At 51.8% G+C, this 18,337-nt stretch overlaps 1 protein-coding gene across 1 annotated transcript; it reads right to left on the bottom strand.

Moving 5' to 3' along the window:
- Nucleotides 1-3,883: 3,883 nt before the first annotated feature.
- On the bottom strand, nucleotides 3,884-13,358 carry LOC134056965 (serine/threonine-protein kinase PAK 3-like). The gene is made up of 11 exons (XM_062513928.1): nucleotides 13,283-13,358; nucleotides 12,287-12,380; nucleotides 10,861-10,940; nucleotides 9,739-9,802; nucleotides 8,425-8,473; nucleotides 7,114-7,226; nucleotides 6,470-6,587; nucleotides 5,733-5,832; nucleotides 5,090-5,286; nucleotides 4,362-4,499; nucleotides 3,884-3,973 (listed from the first exon to the last, which is right to left on the bottom strand). The coding sequence occupies exons 1-11, from the start codon at nucleotides 13,356-13,358 to the stop codon at nucleotides 3,884-3,886; spliced, it is 1,119 nt and encodes a 372-aa protein (XP_062369912.1).
- Between the last annotated feature and the right edge of the window lie 4,979 nt (nucleotides 13,359-18,337).

Genomic DNA, 18,337 nt, shown 5'->3' with positions numbered 1-18,337 from the left:
ATAGAAGGTACCAGCATCATCGCTGTGGGCCGAGTCCCAAAGTGCTGGAAGGAGTAAAGCAGTGTGCCCAAGTGGGCTGGTCCCAGAAAAACTGAAGTTTTGAGGCAGAGACCAAATAGATCACATGCTGGAGCAGCTACGGGAAGGCAGGCTGAGGAAAACAGAAAAACCACCGCCATTCCAAAATGTGGATGCTTCCTTCTCCCTCCTCCTCTTGCATTCCAACCTCTTTTGCTGTATTTGCCATGTTGTGGTATAAGCCCAGGCAGCAAGCAAGTGCCACACACAGCCATTCTCACTCGATGCCCGGTCACCAGCAGGCTGGCCTGTGCAGAGAATTGGAAGGGTAGAAGCTGGAAAATTGCCAGGTGCAGAAAACAATTGAGCTGCATAGGGAATGCAGAAGCCTCATGCATAGGCCAAGAAACCCCTTTGAACTCATTCCCCATTTCCCAAGGGGAGGCAGGTGTTTCACATCTCCAGGACATCAGGGACCCCTCAAGCCTCACAGTGACTTGAGAAGACAAATGCCATCACTCCAAACATCCTTCCTCCTGCTGGTACCCAGCTTGAAATACTGAGCAGCATGTGGGATGGTCAGGAATATCTCTTTGGCCACTTTGGGTCCCCTGCCCTGGCTGTGTCTCCTGCCAGCCTCGTGTGCAGCATGACCCCAGGGAGCTCTGTCTGGGCAGCTCCTTCCCTAGTGCGGGGTGCCCAGCTGACACAGCCCTTGGCTCACACAGATCCAAACTGCAGAACTTTTCATCGCTCATCTTGGCCTCAGTTCCCGTAGCAGAACTCGTGTTCCCACCGTATCGGAAAAATAATGTTAGGAGAAATGGGGCAACTGAGAGACTGGATAAAAAGTGCTTTCTAGCCTTATGGCATCCATCTCATAGAAAGGTGAGGCAATAAAGGTGTTACATCCAGTGCCATAGTATCAGAAGCCTTTCCCTTCTTCATTCCGATGCCTTATGTTCGTTTTTTCACTAGTCACATACTTCTGCAAAACTTGTGAACATCTTTTCATAGCAATCATTAATTCCTTACTTTCTGCAGCCTTGCCACAATGCATCATTTTTCAACCAATCATACAGCATTTCTAAATTCACATTGCTGCATCTTCATCTTTTCACTAACTTTAGAACAAGTTCTATTGCTACGTTTGAAAACCTTTTGCTACCTTACTTAACGTATTGCCTGGCTTGCATAACACATCTCTCCCTTTGCTTAAAACATATTTCCATTTCAAGTGCAAACCTGTATTCCTCTTTCCTGTCTGCTTCACTTTTTAGCTTGTAATTCTAAAGGCCTTCCCTAAAGTCTCAGGTTAAATAAACATTGTATCCATCTCTACCTCTGAGCCTGGATGCACAAGGCCCGGAGAGCTCCCTGGGCTTTGCATTTCCCACAAGCGAATGAGCAAAGAGCTCATTTCCCATTTCCCAAGGTGTAATGGTTTCGTTTGTTTGTTTGTTTGTTTCCGGGCCAATGTACCAATAATGTAATAGTTTAAGGTTTGCCAATTTTAATATCGTTACCTTTTGTGGCGAACTAGAATTAGGAGTAAAAGTAAAGCAGGCCAAACACTTACAAAGGGAATAAAGAAAAAGACTTTATTAACTACACAAAGAATAAGAATAATAAATTCAGAGCAGATTTTCAGACCAGCTCTTCTTTCCCCCTTTGTTACAGCTTAACAACATGCAGAGACACTTCCGTCAATTTCTTCCGTAAATTATCTTTTCCAGTTCACTTTAGGGAGAGGAGTTTCTTTTTCTTTAGCTATAAGGATCTTTTACTAAGAGAGGAAATTGCCAGTTCTCTTTTGACTCCACTTGCTCAGGATTCACAGCTGCCCGGGATCTGCTGTCAGGAAACTCCTCCCACTTCACAGTCTGTTCACAACTGAGTTGCGGGCCATGGTAAAAAGTCATGGGGTATTACTTGTAAGGATGAGCTACTCCAAGGCAAAAGTTCTCTTTAGCTCACTTCTCTCTCTGTTTATATATTATTCCCAGGAACAGAGATCCCCCTCTTTTCCTCAGGGCAAAGGATTCTTCAAACCCTTTACACCTTGCTCCACCCCCCCACCACCCCAGGTCTCTCTTTTTTTCCATGGTTTAAAGAAAATGTTTGTGAAGCACAGTCCACCCCTATAACTTACAAAAAAGATATTTCAGCCCACCTTCATGGAGTCTCTTCATTCTCCTTCCATTTAGAAACTTAGCTTTGACTTCATTGACTTTGGTGTATCTTTTCTGTTCTTCTTCCTCTCACCCACGGGAAGATGAAAGGCGGTAAGTCTTATCTGAGCATTGGAAAAAAACTTAAAATCTCCCACAGAAGTTGCAGGAGATGGGCCCGGCCATGCGGCAGCTGTGTCAGGAGCTCAGGCCGCCCAGGCCACGCTGGAGGGGCAGGACGAAAACTGCAAAGTCCAGCCAGAGGAGAAATGGGTGCCAAGGCTCTGGCTCCATGGCTTTCTTCCGGCTCTCACTGCACCCGGCTCCAGCTGCAGGCCGGGGGTTCTCCCTCTGCCTTGCCCAGCACACAAAGCCGTGGGGGGCTCTCCCAAACCGGGCCCAGCTGCCTCCCCCCAGGCCGTGAGGGCGGCCGGGCGGGCTCGGCCACCCCAGGGCTGCTCCGAGTCGGGGCAGGGCAGGGCCCCGCCGAGCCACGGCCGCACCGGGAAAAGGCGAGGATCCCAGCAATGGGCCTCTCCTCCTCTTGACCACTGGGGCCCCTGCTTAAAGACGGGGCCCGGCAGCCTCTGGAGCTTGGCCCTGTGCCTGGCCCGGGCCCCATACTAGAAGGGACCGGTGCTAGGCCAATGCCACACCTTAAGAGGCCAAAAATGCAAGAGAGCGTTCCCGGGGCTTACCTGCTTCAAATGTGATGCACGGAGCAAACCGACTTTTCCAATTCTTTTCTCAGGCTGTCAACAACTAAACCAGCCTCCAATTGGTCCCATCAATCCACAGAGGAAGTTCTCATGGGGAAAAACTTGCTAGTGGGCCCGCCCGCCAGGGTAAAACCAGCACACAAGGGGAGGCAGGTGTTTCACATCTCCAGGACATCAGGGACCCCTCAAGCCTCACAGTGACTTGAGAAGACAAATGCCATCACTCCAAACATCCTTCCTCCTGCAGGCACCCAGCTTGAAATACTGAGCAGCATGTGGGATGGTCAGGAATATCTCTTTGGCCACTTTGGGTCCCCTGCCCTGGCTGTGTCTCCTGCCAGCCTCGTGTGCAGCATGACCCCAGGGAGCTCTGTCTGGGCAGCTCCTTCCCTAGTGCGGGGTGCCCAGCTGACACAGCCCTTGGCTCACACAGATCCAAACTGCAGAACTTTTCATCGCTCATCTTGGCCTCAGTTCCCGTAGGAGAACGCATGTTCCTGCTGGACACTCACCTGCGCCTGAGCCTGTGGAGAAGCCTGGCTGCCTTCCTCTCTGCCCAGGGCAGCACAGACACTCCCAAACTTTCCCAGCAGCTGCCACACAACCACGGCCACAGCGGCGTGCCCAGCAGTGACACCCCTGCTCTGCTCTGTTTTGCCCTCTTCTGCTCCTCTATTCACAGCTAAAAGCCTGTATCTCCACAAGGAGGTTTGTTCTGGAGGAAGACCTCCGCCCACTTCCAAACTGACTCCCAAACCCCATCCCTCTATCTTCCCATGCTTTAGAAACACCTGACCATTCAGACTCAAATTTACAGCTTATTCACAGAAGGAAGGGAAGCTTCCAACACAGTGATGGTTTTACAGTATTTATTTTGACTATCAGTCTAAACTATCTACAAACTACAAACTACAAACTACTCCTTCCAACCTACAAACTCAAAAGAACAACAAACAACAACGGCCTCTTGCACGGCTAGAATCTTCTGTCAGCCATAAACTGCTGCGCTGCCATGATCAGAGGCGTCAGGCTGGAGGTCGGCTTGGCTGAAGTTACAAACGGATGCTGCCCAAATTGAAAAAGAACAAATGAACTTCTGCTTTCCTCACAGGCTGAAGCAGCCTTTCTCTGGCTACCAGAGACACAGAGAAACGAGGGCAGTCTGTGCACCTCTGTCTCCCTGTCCAGGACTTTCCTGCCACAGGCAAACATGGCTTCCAATTCCACAAATGCATGAAGCCAGAGGTCTGCAGCTTAAGGAGATTTAGTCTAATTGTCATTGCAAGGCTCCTTCCAAGCCATGGCAGGCCGGGATTCTCCTTGTTTTTCCTTTGGAAAGCCCCCAGAATGGAGATTCTTAGGAGCGGGGCCCACCTGACGCCTTGGACTTGAGCAGAGGAGGAGCCCCTGGCAGTGGGTAGCTGGCACAGCCTGTAGCTGCTCTGCCTTTTACCTGCAGAAGTTCCTGGGCAGACCAGCGCCTGTCCTCGTCTGTCTCCAGGCAGCAGTGCAGAAAGTCTCGCAACCAAGCCGACTGCTGCCTGGGCTTCTGCAGCTTCGGGGTGCCCCCGGTGCTGATCAGCTGTCGAGCCTAGAGAAGAAGGCAACGCCACACTCCACCTGTCTCCTTCGCACCCAAAACTGCTCACCCACACCCCGCTGGCCAAGCTGCACTCTCACAAGTGGCCCTTTCTTCCCCGCCAGAGGCTGCGACATGCCTTTCCCACCCCAACCAACTGAACCCAAAGCCAGAGGCAACCACAGCCAGTCCAATGTGCAAAGGCTCCCGCCTTCAGCCCTGATTTCATGGGCTGATTGGGAATCAGGAGCAAATCCATCAGCAAAAGCACACTCGGCTTCTCCGAGGACTGACACCAGCTCTACCGCCGCTTTGGAAGAGGGACTTTGGTCTAACTCTACTCTTCCCAAGGATTCTTCCGTAACATGCAGCTTGGCGCTGCTCACTGCTCCCTTAGGCAAAGCTGCCACCAAGCAAATGGCATCAGCGTACTTTGGGCCGTTCCTAATTCAAGGGCAAGGGGAATAATACAGGGCAAGAAGCACAAGAGACTATGCAGCCCGGGAGCTATGGTCTTCAGGTGTTACCAAGCTTGGCAGGCAGAAGAACGGGGGCAGATTTTCTTAGAGGGACAGGAGCATCTGAGAGAAGTTGCAGCGCACCGTGCGGGAGGTTTCCATCAGGTAAGGAGGAGCTCCTTCCACCATCTCCATCCCCACGATGCCAAAGGACCAGATGTCCACTTTGGGGCCGTAGGGCTTCGTGGTGAAAATTTCAGGCGCCATCCAGTAAGTAGTCCCGACAGCCGATCTGCGTTTGCTCTGCTCAGCCGTGAGCTGAGCAGCGAGGCCAAAATCAGCTGAGGAGAAAAAACACACTCGGATCAAGCCAGCGTGAAGTAGGAAAGCAAAGAGAAGAAGTCCCCACTCTCCCAGTGCCCAAGAAGGCAGTGTGGAATCCAAAGGGAATGCAAACGGGAATGGCATGCTGGCATTCCTAACAGCTGCAGCTGAGGAAATAGCAGATGGGCCACTTAGCAAAAGCCCCCCGTTTCACACAGTGGCTTTTAGTTCCCTGAAGCTCCAGACTGAAACTGCCTTGCTTGCGTGAGGGCACACACAGCCCAAAGCCCCTCCTGACACCTTCTTCCCAGCCACACCGCCCTGTACCTTGTGGCTGTGCTCTGCGCTTGCAGCAGGGCAGCCTGCACTGCCACGGGCACCACTCTTGGGCAACTGGAAGTCACTCAAATGCACCCCCAGCCCACAGCCCACCACGGCTGGGCCTGCCCTTAACAACACCCACCCAGCTTGACAGATCCATCCAAGCCCAGGAGAATGTTGTGGCTTTTGATGTCTCGGTGGATCACTTGCTTGCAGTGAAGGAAATCCAGGCCTTGCAGGCACTGAGGGAGGAAAAACAAACAGGAGATCTGACTTCGTCCCTCATGCAGTGCAGTGGCACATCTGCAAGACTGACTTGCTGGGGGACGCCGAGCCATGGCAGGCAAGGCTGAGGGGAGGGCAAGAGCTTGCTGCTGCAACATGACGACAGCAGGGCCTTTCTAAGAGAGGGTGTATTCGCTTTGAAAGAGAAAGGACGATGCTTTTTCTGGCCAGTGCCCTGCAAACACAGACTGAAGGAGCACCGCTGCAGTGCCTGTGCTCTCTCCAGCCAGATGACAGCAAATGCCTTTGCAAATGCCCCTTTGGGTGCAAAGCTCTCCTTGGAGGCTGAGCTCTGGCAGAGTCCTGTGAGTGTCTCTTTGTCTTTGCCACTCGGTTGATACTGTGCCACCAGCACGGCTGCTCTTACAGGGAAGGAATGCAGCACACACAGGCAGCAGGCAAGTGTTTGCAGAGGCCAACGCAAACAAACGCACTAGAAGAAGGGCCCGCACCTTGGCAGGCCCTCCAGATGCACTTGCCCCCGCTCTGCCAGTCACAAGAGATAGACAGAAAGGAAGCTCGGAAGATGAAATCAATCCTCCCCTTCCCACCCATTCCACCCAAGCCATGGCAAGCACCAACGCAATCCCTTACCTCGCGGGAGACAGCTGCTATCTCTCCTTCTGCCATTTGGATCTCCCTAATGACATCGTGCAAAGACCCTCCGTCCATGTATTCCATCACGAGCCAGAGTTCCTCGTGCACCAGGTAGCTGAAAGGAGGAAACAACCACCTGCAGGTGAATGCGTGCGCTTGCGTGACCTGATGGACCCTTTTGTCCGTGTCTCTCTCCGAGGAAGACAGGACGAAGGGAATAGGCATTCACAAGGCTCTACAGGGCTTGAACTCTGTGCAGTAGAAAAGACTGCTTGGTATGCACAGCTGTGCAACAGGCCATGGGAAATACCATCTCCAGTGCTTTGTCAGAACTCAAGAACCTTGGGGGAAAAATCAAACACCAAACCCAACAGGACAATGGGCACGGAGGGCCGGAACTTGGAGGCTGCTGATGCAGTAAAATTGGGCCGAGACCTGGTCTTTGAAAGCGCACTTCAAACTAGATATGCCGCAAAAGATAAATGCAGCCCCCATGCAAACTCCTCCAAGATGCTGTGGATCAGCCCAGAAAGGGGAAGGAATTAACAGCTCCACCCTCTGCCAGCAACCAAAGGAGTGCTTGAACCTCTGGCTTGCAGCACGTCAGTGACCCTTCACGGCAGAAGAGCAGAACCACTCACCTGTCTACATAGTTCACCACATTGGCGTTCTTATTGTCCCGCATGACCTGGATTTCATTCACGCACAGTTCGTTGCTCTTCACTTGCAACAGACTGATTTTCTTTATGGCCACCTAAAACGACATGCAAACCATGGATCAAAGAAGTCGATGGCACAGGAACACAAGGCCAACAGGGACACTGTGATTTTGGGATGATACAGCTGCGCTGTGCCAAAATGCCTTGGGACTGGACATCAGAGGAACCCGAAGCTGAGCTTGCAAGAGCCCTTTACACTGCTTCCTTGGTCGCCACTCCCAGGACACACAGCCAGAAACCCTTTGCCTTGCAAACCTGGCAGAAACACAGTCTCAACTCTCCAGCTCAAAGCTCTAACCACCCTCGCTGCACCCACATTCTTCCCCCAGGGCCTCACTTTATCATCCCCATTTTGAATTCACGCACCACTTGCAAGCAGGAAACAACTTAGGCCTAGGAAAAATGGAGCAAAACTCCTGGGAAACCTTGGCCATTTCTAGGGGGCTTGATCATTACTCCGGTGGCCACCGGCATTCTTCACTGCACAACAACAGGGCAAACCCTTACAGATATGACAGATAAAATGCCGCCCTACAAACATCCTGACCGTCCCCCCCAGCCCACCCCACACCCCCCAGAGAAATAAAAGCTGACAGATTTTATGGAAAAATTGTTGTCATGATGAGAACATCATTAAGGACACATCAAAAAAAAAACAAGGCTAGCACATCCTCACTTCAGCAATTTTCCATTTGTTCTGCTAAAATGCTTTCTAGCACACCAGTGACATTTGCAATTCCTGACTGATTCTAAAAAGAAATAGCTCATGCCTTGATCCTCTAGCGATACACACCAGGCTCTGAGCAGGGCTTAGGCCCTCGAGAGACTCCTTGCAGACCTCTCTCTCTAAGCCCAGTTCCCAAGGGCAGCACTGCACGTGCCTAAGGAACTACCATCAAAATTCCCATGGATTTGCTGACAGCACGAAAGGAGAACTCAGGAACCGCGAGCCAAAGCCCCAAAGGGCACCGCCATTCTCTAAGACACCGCCTTGCCACTAAGAACCAGCTAGCGTGTCCTCCTCAGAAAGACAGCCCTTGGCCTCCTTGCATTGCTTGCGGCAGCTCAGAAGGACACAGTCTGTCCCCACTGGGCTTGGCAGGCAGACCCTGCTCTGCACTTCAGTTGCCTTTGCAGCAAAGCTCTAGTGGCAACCCAAAGCTCAGGCACAGCTCACAGCACAGGGGAGGGCACTCGAGAGCTGCACAAGCTGCAGCACCGCTTGACACTTACCTCTTCTCCTGTGGCAGTCTCCACTGCCGTGCACACAGTGCCGAAACCCCTAGAAACAAAACAGCAGCAGAGAAAGGAGAAGTCCTTTAGTCCCTGCAGAAGCCAGACACTGTGGCCCAAGGAGGAAAAAGAGGCCAGGGACAAACAGCAAATGCACCGCGACACATTCTGCTCTGGCTCCTTTCCCCCTTTCTCTTTCTGTGTCCGTGCGTGTCTGTGATTTTTCCAGACACACACACACACACACACACACACACACGGCCGTTGGGCCTGCTCACACTTCTCCTTGCAGTGGATGTGCCACACTCAGGCACCTCCACACAGGCCTTCTGAGAAGCCTGAAGCCATGTCACAGACATCAGAAGAAAACCTCTCAACACACATCCTTTCTGCAGCTGACAAGGAAAGTAGTCTCCAGCCACAGCTGCAGCCACAGGCAGAGCAGGCACAGGTCTCCACTGCTGCACACACAAATGGAGAAGTGCTCAAAGCAGAAGATCCTCAGACAGCTGCCTTCTGGCTCCAGAGCCATGGGCAGCTGCTTCTCTTGGGTGCAGCAGACACAGGAAGCACTCTACTTTTCAGGGGACTTCTTCTACATTTGGCTCCTCCCAGAGGAAATGTTGCAAATCAATCCCACTGACAGTCAGCAGAGCTGGCTTTCAGTAGGGAATAGCTTGGTGCTTTCTTTGCAGGAAAGGCCGCAACCCCACGGGATCCACGAGGGCTCTCCCCTCAGGCACTCGATGCCTTTTCCTCTAGAATGCATTGGCATTGGACACTGGCCTGAAGCTTTGGCTTTTGCCACCTCAGCTACAAAAGAGAGCTGCTGCTTTTGTGTCTGCTTTTGGCTTCTAGACTAGCTAGGTGGTCATCCTGACCACTGAACCTTGTTTTCAGCAAAACGCTGGAACAAAGCTTCCTGAGAGCTGTTCCCTGACAGCCCACAGCTGCTACCTTGACCTTGGAGGCAATGAAGTTTTTCCTCCTTTCATTGCCACGGATCCTGTATCCTTTTGGGACACAGAGAAATGATTTGTCCCAAGAAAAGCGGCAAGAGGGGGAAAGACACTTGAGGGACAGGAGATGTGCCAGGTGCTGCTCCTTGCTGCAGAAAGGACCATTCCAGCATCCAGGTGTCTTTGCCATGCCTTCAGGCCACAGCTATCAATGCTGACCAAAACTGAGACATAGCAGCGTCTCAGCGCAGCGTCTGCACAGCTTTGCAGCTTGCCTGACATCACTCCGGCGACAGGTGACAGCAGCAAAGTACACAGCCCCTCCCTTTGAAGAAGCACCTGTGGCTGCACTCACCCTTTGCCAATAATTTCCAGTTCTGTATATTTAGCCTCCGGATCTCCTTCGCTCACCAGCATCCCTGTAAAAACCCAAAGGAAAGATGCTCACTTCAAAACTGAGATGCCAGCCTGCAGCAGATCACCAAGGCAGCCCCACTCTCTGGCACACTGGGCCCTTTCAACTCCCTCACTGGACAAACAACAACACCATTGCCGCACCAGCACCACCAGCAGCACCACCAAAACAACAGCAGCAGGACAAGCAGCTCTGCAGTACATACGGTCTGCACTAAACTAGAAGCCTAAACTAAAATCTAAGCACGTGGAGAAACAGTCCAAGGACACAGAGATCAGAAGGCCACGACCAAGACAAGTGAGTGTGGTCTATAAAACCCAAACCTTTCTGTTCTTGGCCATGAACACTCTGTGCCATTCAACAAAAGCTGGCATCCTTGCAAGCAGCAAAGGCACCTTGGCTTCTGCAATCAATTTGTATCAACAGCTGCCCGCTCCAGAAGCGGAAGAATAGTGCCCAGTGCTTCCAGCAGAGGCATGATCTCCGCCTTGAAGCAGCACTTTACCTAAACAATGCCTTTCTGGCTTGCAAGAGCAGCAGCAGCAGCTGATGTTGCAACCTATTGCCATGGGCCTTAACAATGAGGTTCCTCAGCCTTCAGGAGAGGCTATGATCTGAAGATGACCTTGGCTGTGCCCCACAGGAGCTGGGCCCCACAGGAGCTCCCTGAAGCCGCCTCATTCACAAGGTCCCGGCCTCCTGCTCAGCCACAAACCATCTCTCTTTTGCCTTTTGTACTGAGGCGAGCTCAGGCAAAGCCAAAGCACGCCAGGCTGCCCTCAGAGGCAGCAGCAAGAGCCCGCTGTTCCTTCAGCACCTCCAAGCACAACAACAGCTCCTGTGTGGAGGCCGCAGCAGCCGACACTCAGCCCAGCAGGAACTGCAGGTGGGACAGCTCACGCTGACACACGATCACACAGGGCACTGCTCCAGCACACAGGCATCACAAAGGACATACTCAGCAGGGCCAGGCACTCGTCCTCTGTCCTCTCTCTAAGCAGCTGCTCCATGCTGCCCGAGGAACTACTTGTGCTCCAGGTGCACGAGCTGCTCGCGCTTGACTTTCCAGCTTGGGGACAGGAGGCTTCTTCAGAGCCGGCAGCTGCAGCTCGTGCCGGCGCCAGGCCAGAGGAAGTGGAGCTCTGGGACAAGAAACAAATTTGGGTCAGAAACACGCCTGCCACAGATGCCCCTCCAATCCCATTTCAAATGCAAGCCCCTTGGAAGATGCTGCTGGCCACATCCTGGGCTCTTCACCTCTCGGCTTTTGCTGCCCCCTTCTCTCACACAAGGCGCAAATTCCAAAGGCTGCTTTTACCCCATGCACAACATGACCCCAAAGACACCGCTGACCAAAGCAGGTGCTTACTGATGTTGGCTGCTCAGGCCGTGGGCTGACAGCAGGGACAGGTTCATTAGCACCTTCCTCCTCTTCAGCCTCTTCCTTGACTCCAAGTTCAGCAAGAGCAGGGGCTGGTGCTGCCCTTGGGCTCTGGGCACAGACAGCAGCGGGAGGGACAGGAAAGAACCTGTCATTCAGAACCTGACAGATATTCAGCTACAGGCCCCTGCTGCAGCTTAGCTGCTCCTTGAGCTCCCCACAGCTGCTGATGAGCAGGGCCAGGTCCCTCCAGGGGACAGTGGCTCCTCCATATCCTGCAAGGCTGTCAAGTGCATCTTTGCACGGCTCTCCTCACCAGAGATAGGGAGCCTGCACAGCCACTGGCCACCAAGGGCCTCACTTGTACCCCAGCAGCATCCCAAGACACCCTAATGCTACCTCTTGTCTCTTGCTAAGAGGAATTTACAGCCCCTATCAGAATGGTGGGGAACGGACGCCTAAATGTCCAAGTTCCACACCCCTTTCCCAGGGGTGAAACACTCTGCAAGTGCCAGAAAGATTCCAGCCTGACTCAGCATCTTCAACTACGCAGGGGAGGTGCTGTCTGATCAAAAACTTCCAGCTCTCCTTTGCTCCAGCCACAGGGTCACTCCCAGCTGCCGCTTACTGATGCTGGATGCTCAGGCCCCACAGTAGCAGCAGCTGCAGCTTGGTGGGCATCTTCCTCCCCTTTGGCCTCTTCTTCAGGAAGATGCGCAGCCGCAGGAGGCTCTGAGGTTGCTTTTGGGCTCTGCAGACAGACAGCAACGGGAGGGACAGGCAACCTTCTTGCTATTCAGCTCTAGAACCCAGATGCACTAAGGAGGAATCATCTGGATTCTAAGTTGCTCAGCCTCCAGCTAATTGGACCAATCAGAGCAGACTGCGCTCTCTTGCACAGGAGAAATTCCATCATGCATTCAAGCAACGAGCAACCCCACTTTCCACTGCTTAAAAGCTCTGAAATGGAACTGGGCAAAACAGACACACATCCTCCACACATTGCTGCTGCTGCTGCTGCTGCTGCTGCTGCTGCTGCAGAGAGCCCGCACTGTACTTTCATTCATCCAAGCAGGCTGGCACTGGACTGCAGCAGGCCCAGCTCACAGCTTGCTCCACAGCTGTCCAATGCTACCAACGCCAAAGGCTCCTTTCCCACTCACCCAAGGGCTGGATTCTCTCCAGGCACGGGCGATGTGACCTGCAACACACAAAGGAAAAAGAACCCCATGCTGTGAGAAAACTGCCCGCTCTGGGAAAACCCACCAAAAAGTCAACCCAAAGCCAGAGCATATTGCTTTCACTCCATGCCTCCAGCAGCAAGCCTCATGTCACACAGCAAGCAAGACAACAGCACAAAGGATTGCCTCGTGTCTGTGTTTTGTCCTCTTTGGCCACTCAAGCCCCAGAAACCTGAGGCCCATGAAGTCCAAGTTCTGAAACAGTCATTGTTTCTGCCCTGCCCCACCCAGCAGGAGCTACAGCTCGTCTCCTTCCTGTATTTCAGTTTTCTGAAGAGATGCAAGTGTCAGTTGCCACGAGCTTGCTGAAAACTTTTGCCCCGAAACGCTTCAGCCCAAGCCCTTTAGCCATGGTGGCAGTTCTAATGTGACGCCGCACAGCAGCACCTCCTGTGCCCAGCAGCATACCGGAACTTGTCTGAAATGTCTATTTCAAGGGCCTTTCCCAAGCTGATTCTGTGATTTCCTCACAGAGGGAAGGGCTCTTTCAGCACACAGGAACTGTCAAGTCCCACACACATGTGCTGGGATGGGGGAATGCAGACAAGAAGAGGCTTCCCCTCAGTCCTGGAGAGCAGCGCAGTTTTTCCAAGCGCTCCTTCTAAGCTCTCCCTGTCTTCCCCTCTTAGTAGTTGTCATTCTTGACCCAGCAAACGCAGGAGATTCCAGACTCCACTGCCACAGGCCATGCCGTGTGGGGAGAAGAAGCCCAGCAGGCTACATTACAAATGCAGCCCACGCCCCGCTGGCTAGAGACACCCCCTTGTCAGCTGCAGCTGCTGACAGCAGCTTTACCCAACAAAAGGCCTCTTCATGGCCTTTGGCCTTCCATCTGCTGCACCGAATAGAAGCGCCTACTTACGTGCCAGGTGGGTGAAAAAGTAGCCAGAATAAGCCACGGTAAAAGCCGTGCAAACTGCAGCACACACTCTCTCCATGGCGGGAGCTATGCTGCTCAAGTCGGCACCAGACAGCACTTGTGGGGACAAACAAAAATCCTGCGAGAGCTCTCAGGGTGCAGCTGGCTGTCAGAGACCTCGTCAATCAGCAGGTTGCACCTGCAGGGAGCATGCCAAAGAGCTGCTCTGCCCACTGAGGCCTCCCGTGCCTGGGCACAGCAACTTTGCCTTGACAGCGCTGGGATGCGGCCGCTGACATCACAATAGCAGCTGCTCTAGGCTGCCTTGTGAAGTCACGCCGAGAAGCACACCTTCTCACTTCAGCTAAGGCCAAAAGGCACCTGCAAAGTTCTCCTCTGCTACAAAGCAACACAAAAAGGCCGCCTAGTTCCTAAGCTGTTGCTCAAGGCATCTGGGAGTAACACCAAGAACACAGGAAGCCCTTGTAGCCCACGCTGAGAAGCTGAACACGGAGAAGGGACCATGATGATGTGAGGAGAAACCAAAAAAGAGAACAGCACCTTTGGCCACTCATTGTCCTGTGTTAAATCATGAGGCTTGATGCAGGTGGGGCTCTAAAAGGCAGCACCAATGGAAATCCCCCCTTCAGTGCCAGCTGTGGGACAAAACCTCAGGAAGGCCTTTCAGAGCCCTTCTTCCTCACTTGTTTGCTGCAGAACAAGGTGGGACACAGGCCTAAAAAGGTACATTGATGAAAACATGGAAAGCTAAGCAACACATCCACTAAAATCACATCATCCTCCTGCTGCACTGCTGTGGCATTTCCAAGGAGACTCGCCCATCTGAGGTGCACCTCAGGGAGCTTCCCTGGGCAAACGTGTGCCTCAGAGGGAGCTGCCTGCTGCAGATGGGAAGGAAGGAAGAAAGGAAGGAAAAGAAAGAAAGAAAGAAAGAAAGAAAGAAAGAAAGAAAGAAAGAAAGAAAGAAAGAAAGAAAGAAAGAAAGAAAGAAAGAAAGAAAGAAAGAGAAAGAAAGAAAGAAAGAAAGAAAGAAAGAAAGAAAGAAAGAAAGAAAAGAAAGAAAGAAAAGAAAGAAACAAATGAAAGAAAGAAAGAAAAGAAAGAAAGAGAGAAAGAAAGAAAGAGAGAAAGTATGAAAGAGAAAGAAAGAAAGAAAGAGAATAGAAGGTACCAGCATCATCGCTGTGGGCCGAGTCCCAAAGTGCTGGAAGGAGTAAAGCAGTGCGCCCAAGTGGGCTGGTCCCAGAAAAACTGAAGTTTTGAGGCAGAGACCAAATAGATCACGTGCTGGAGCAGCTACGGGAAGGCAGGTTGAGGAAAAACAGAAAAACCACCGCCATTCCAAAACGTGGATGCTTCCTTCTCCCTCCTCCTCTTGCATTCCAACCACTTTTGCTGTATTTGCCATGTGGTATAAGCCCAGGCAGCAAGCAAGTGCCACACACAGCCATTCTCACTCGATGCCCGGTCACCAGCAGGCTGGCCTGTGCAGAGAATTGGAAGGGTAGAAGCTGGAAAATTGCCAGGTGCAGAAAACAATTGAGCTGCATAGGGAATGCAGAAGCCTCATGCATAGGCCAAGAAACCCCTTTGAACTCATTCCCCATTTCCCAAGGGGAGGCAGGTGTTTCACATCTCCAGGACATCAGGGACCCCTCAAGCCGCACAGTGACTTGAGAAGACAAATGCCATCACTCCAAACATCCTTCCTCCTGCTGGTACCCAGCTTGAAATACTGAGCAGCATGTGGGATGGTCAGGAATATCTCTTTGGCCACTTTGGGTCCCCTGCCCTGGCTGTGTCTCCTGCCAGCCTCGTGTGCAGCATGACCCCAGGGAGCTCTGTCTGGGCAGCTCCTTCCCTAGTGCGGGGTGCCCAGCTAACACAGCCCTTGGCTCACACAGATCCAAACTGCAGAACTTTTCATCCCTCATCTTGGCCTCAGTTCCCGTAGCAGAACTCGTGTTCCCACCGTATCGGAAAAATAATGTTAGGAGAAATGGGGCAACTGAGAGACTGGATAAAAAGTGCTTTCTTGCCTTATGGCATCAATCTCATAGAAAGGTGAGGCATTAAAGGTGTTACATCCAGTGCCATAGTATCAGAAGCCTTTCCCTTCTTCATTCCGATGCCTTATGTTCGTTTTTTCACTAGTCACATACTTCTGCAAAACTTGTGAGCGTCTTTTCATAGCAATCATTAATTCCTTACTTTCTGCAGCCTTGCCACAATGCATCATTTTTCAACCAATCATACAGCATTTCTAAATTCACATTGCTGCATCTTCATCTTTTCACTAACTTTAGAACAAGTTCTATTGCTACGTTTGAAAACCTTTTGCTACCTTACTTAACGTATTGCCTGGCTTGCATAACATATCTTTCTCTTTGCTTAAAACATATTTCCATTTCAAGTGCAAACCTGTATTCCTCTTTCCTGTCTGCTTCACTTTTTAGCTTGTAATTCTAAAGGCCTTCCCTAAAGTCTCAGGTTAAATAAACATTGTATCCATCTCTACCTCTGAGCCTGGATGCACAAGGCCCGGAGAGCTCTCTGGGCTTTGCATTTCCCACAAGCGAATGAGCAAAGAGCTCATTTCCCATTTCCCAAGGTGTAATGGTTTCGTTTGTTTGTTTGTTTCCGGGCCAATGTACCAATAATGTAATAGTTTAAGGTTTGCCAATTTTAATATCGTTACCTTTTGTGGTGAACTAGAATTAGGAGTAAAAGTAAAGCAGGCCAAACACTTACAAAGGGAATAAAGAAAAAGACTTTATTAACTACACAAAGAATAAGAATAATAAATTCAGAGCAGATTTTCAGACCAGCTCTTCTTTCCCCCTTTGTTACAGCTTAACAACATGCAGAGACACTTCCGTCAATTTCTTCCGTGAATTATCTTTTCCAGTTCACTTTAGGGAGAGGAGTTTCTTTTTCTTTAGCTATAAGGATCTTTTACTAAGAGAGGAAATTGCCAGTTCTCTTTTGACTCCACTTGCTCAGGATTCACAGCTGCCCGGGATCTGCTGTCAGGAAACTCCTCCCACTTCACAGTCTGTTCACAACTGAGTTGCGGGCCATGGTAAAAAGTCATGGGGTATGACTTGTAAGGATGAGCTACTCCAAGGCAAAAGTTCTCTTTAGCTCACTTCTCTCTCTGTTTATATATTATTCCCAGGAACAGAGATCCCCCTCTTTTCCTCAGGGCAAAGGATTCTTCAAACCCTTTACACCTTGCTCCACCCCCCCACCACCCCAGGTCTCTCTTTTTTTCCATGGTTTAAAGAAAATGTTTGTGAAGCACAGTCCACCCCTATAACTTACAAAAAAGATATTTCAGCCCACCTTCATGGAGTCTCTTCATTCTCCTTCCATTTAGAAACTTAGCTTTGACTTCATTGACTTTGGTGTATCTTTTCTGTTCTTCTTCCTCTCACCCACGGGAAGATGAAAGGCGGTAAGTCTTATCTGAGCATTGGAAAAAAACTTAAAATCTCCCACAGAAGTTGCAGGAGATGGGCCCGGCCATGCGGCAGCTGTGTCAGGAGCTCAGGCCGCCCAGGCCACGCTGGAGGGGCAGGACGAAAACTGCAAAGTCCAGCCAGAGGAGAAATGGGTGCCAAGGCTCTGGCTCCATGGCTTTCTTCCGGCTCTCACTGCACCCGGCTCCAGCTGCAGGCCGGGGGTTCTCCCTCTGCCTTGCCCAGCACACAAAGCCGTGGGGGGCTCTCCCAAACGGGGCCCAGCTGCCTCCCCCCAGGCCATGAGGGCGGCCGGGCGGGCTCGGCCACCCCAGGGCTGCTCCCAGCCGGGGCAGGGCAGGGCCCCGCCGAGCCACGGCCGCACCGGGAAAAGGCGAGGATCCCAGCAATGGGCCTCTCCTCCTCTTGACCACTGGGGCCCCTGCTTAAAGACGGGCCCCGGCAGCCTCTGGAGCTTGGCCCTGTGCCTGGCCCGGGCCCCGTACTAGAAGGGACCGGCGCTAGGCCAATGCCACACCTTAAGAGGCCGAAAATGCAAGAGAGCGTTCCCGGGGCTTACCTGCTTCAAATGTGATGCACGGAGCAAACCGACTTTTCCAATTCTTTTCTCAGGCTGTCAACAACTAAACCAGCCTCCAATTGGTCCCATCAATCCACAGAGGAAGTTCTCATGGGGAAAAACTTGCTAGTGGGCCCGCCCGCCAGGGTAAAACCAGCACACAAGGGGAGGCAGGTGTTTCACATCTCCAGGACATCAGGGACCCCTCAAGCCTCACAGTGACTTGAGAAGACAAATGCCATCACTCCAAACATCCTTCCTCCTGCAGGCATCCAGCTTGAAATACTGAGCAGCATGTGGGATGGTCAGGAATATCTCTTTGGCCACTTTGGGTCCCCTGCCCTGGCTGTGTCTCCTGCCAGCCTCGTGTGCAGCATGACCCCAGGGAGCTCTGTCTGGGCAGCTCCTTCCCTAGTGCGGGGTGCCCAGCTGACACAGCCCTTGGCTCACACAGATCCAAACTGCAGAACTTTTCATCGCTCATCTTGGCCTCAGTTCCCGTAGGAGAACGCATGTTCCTGCTGGACACTCACCTGCGCCTGAGCCTGTGGAGAAGCCTGGCTGCCTTCCTCTCTGCCCAGGGCAGCACAGACACTCCCAAACTTTCCCAGCACCTGCCACACAACCACGGCCACAGCGGCGTGCCCAGCAGTGACACCCCTGCTCTGCTCTGTTTTGCCCTCTTCTGCTCCTCTATTCACAGCTAAAAGCCTGTATCTCCACAAGGAGGTTTGTTCTGGAGGAAGACCTCCGCCCACTTCCAAACTGACTCCCAAACCCCATCCCTCTATCTTCCCATGCTTTAGAAACACCTGACCATTCAGACTCAAATTTACAGCTTATTCACAGAAGGAAGGGAAGCTTCCAACACAGTGATGGTTTTACAGTATTTATTTTGACTATCAGTCTAAACTATCTACAAACTACAAACTACAAACTACTCCTTCCAACCTACAAACTCAAAAGAACAACAAACAACAACGGCCTCTTGCACGG

This window comes from Cinclus cinclus, chromosome Z, assembly GCF_963662255.1.
Source record: "Cinclus cinclus chromosome Z, bCinCin1.1, whole genome shotgun sequence".
NCBI classification, from domain to species: domain Eukaryota; kingdom Metazoa; phylum Chordata; class Aves; order Passeriformes; family Cinclidae; genus Cinclus; species Cinclus cinclus.
The sequence above is the reverse complement of the archived record's forward strand: the minus strand, read 5'-3'. Positions and strand labels throughout refer to the sequence as shown.

What these genes read in the sequence shown, in the direction of transcription:
- LOC134056965 (XM_062513928.1), bottom strand. Translation starts at nt 13,358, where the DNA reads ATGGAGAGAGTGTGTGCTGCAGTTTGCACGGCTTTTACCGTGGCTTAT. An exon ending in GGACAGCTGTGGAGCAAGCT is followed by an intron (nt 10,941 to 12,286) that starts GTGAGCTGGGCC and finishes TTCTTGTCCCAG; the next exon opens with AGCTCCACTTCCTCTGGCCT. An exon ending in CTGGAAATTATTGGCAAAGG is followed by an intron (nt 8,474 to 9,738) that starts GTGAGTGCAGCC and finishes TTTTGTTTCTAG; the next exon opens with GGGTTTCGGCACTGTGTGCA.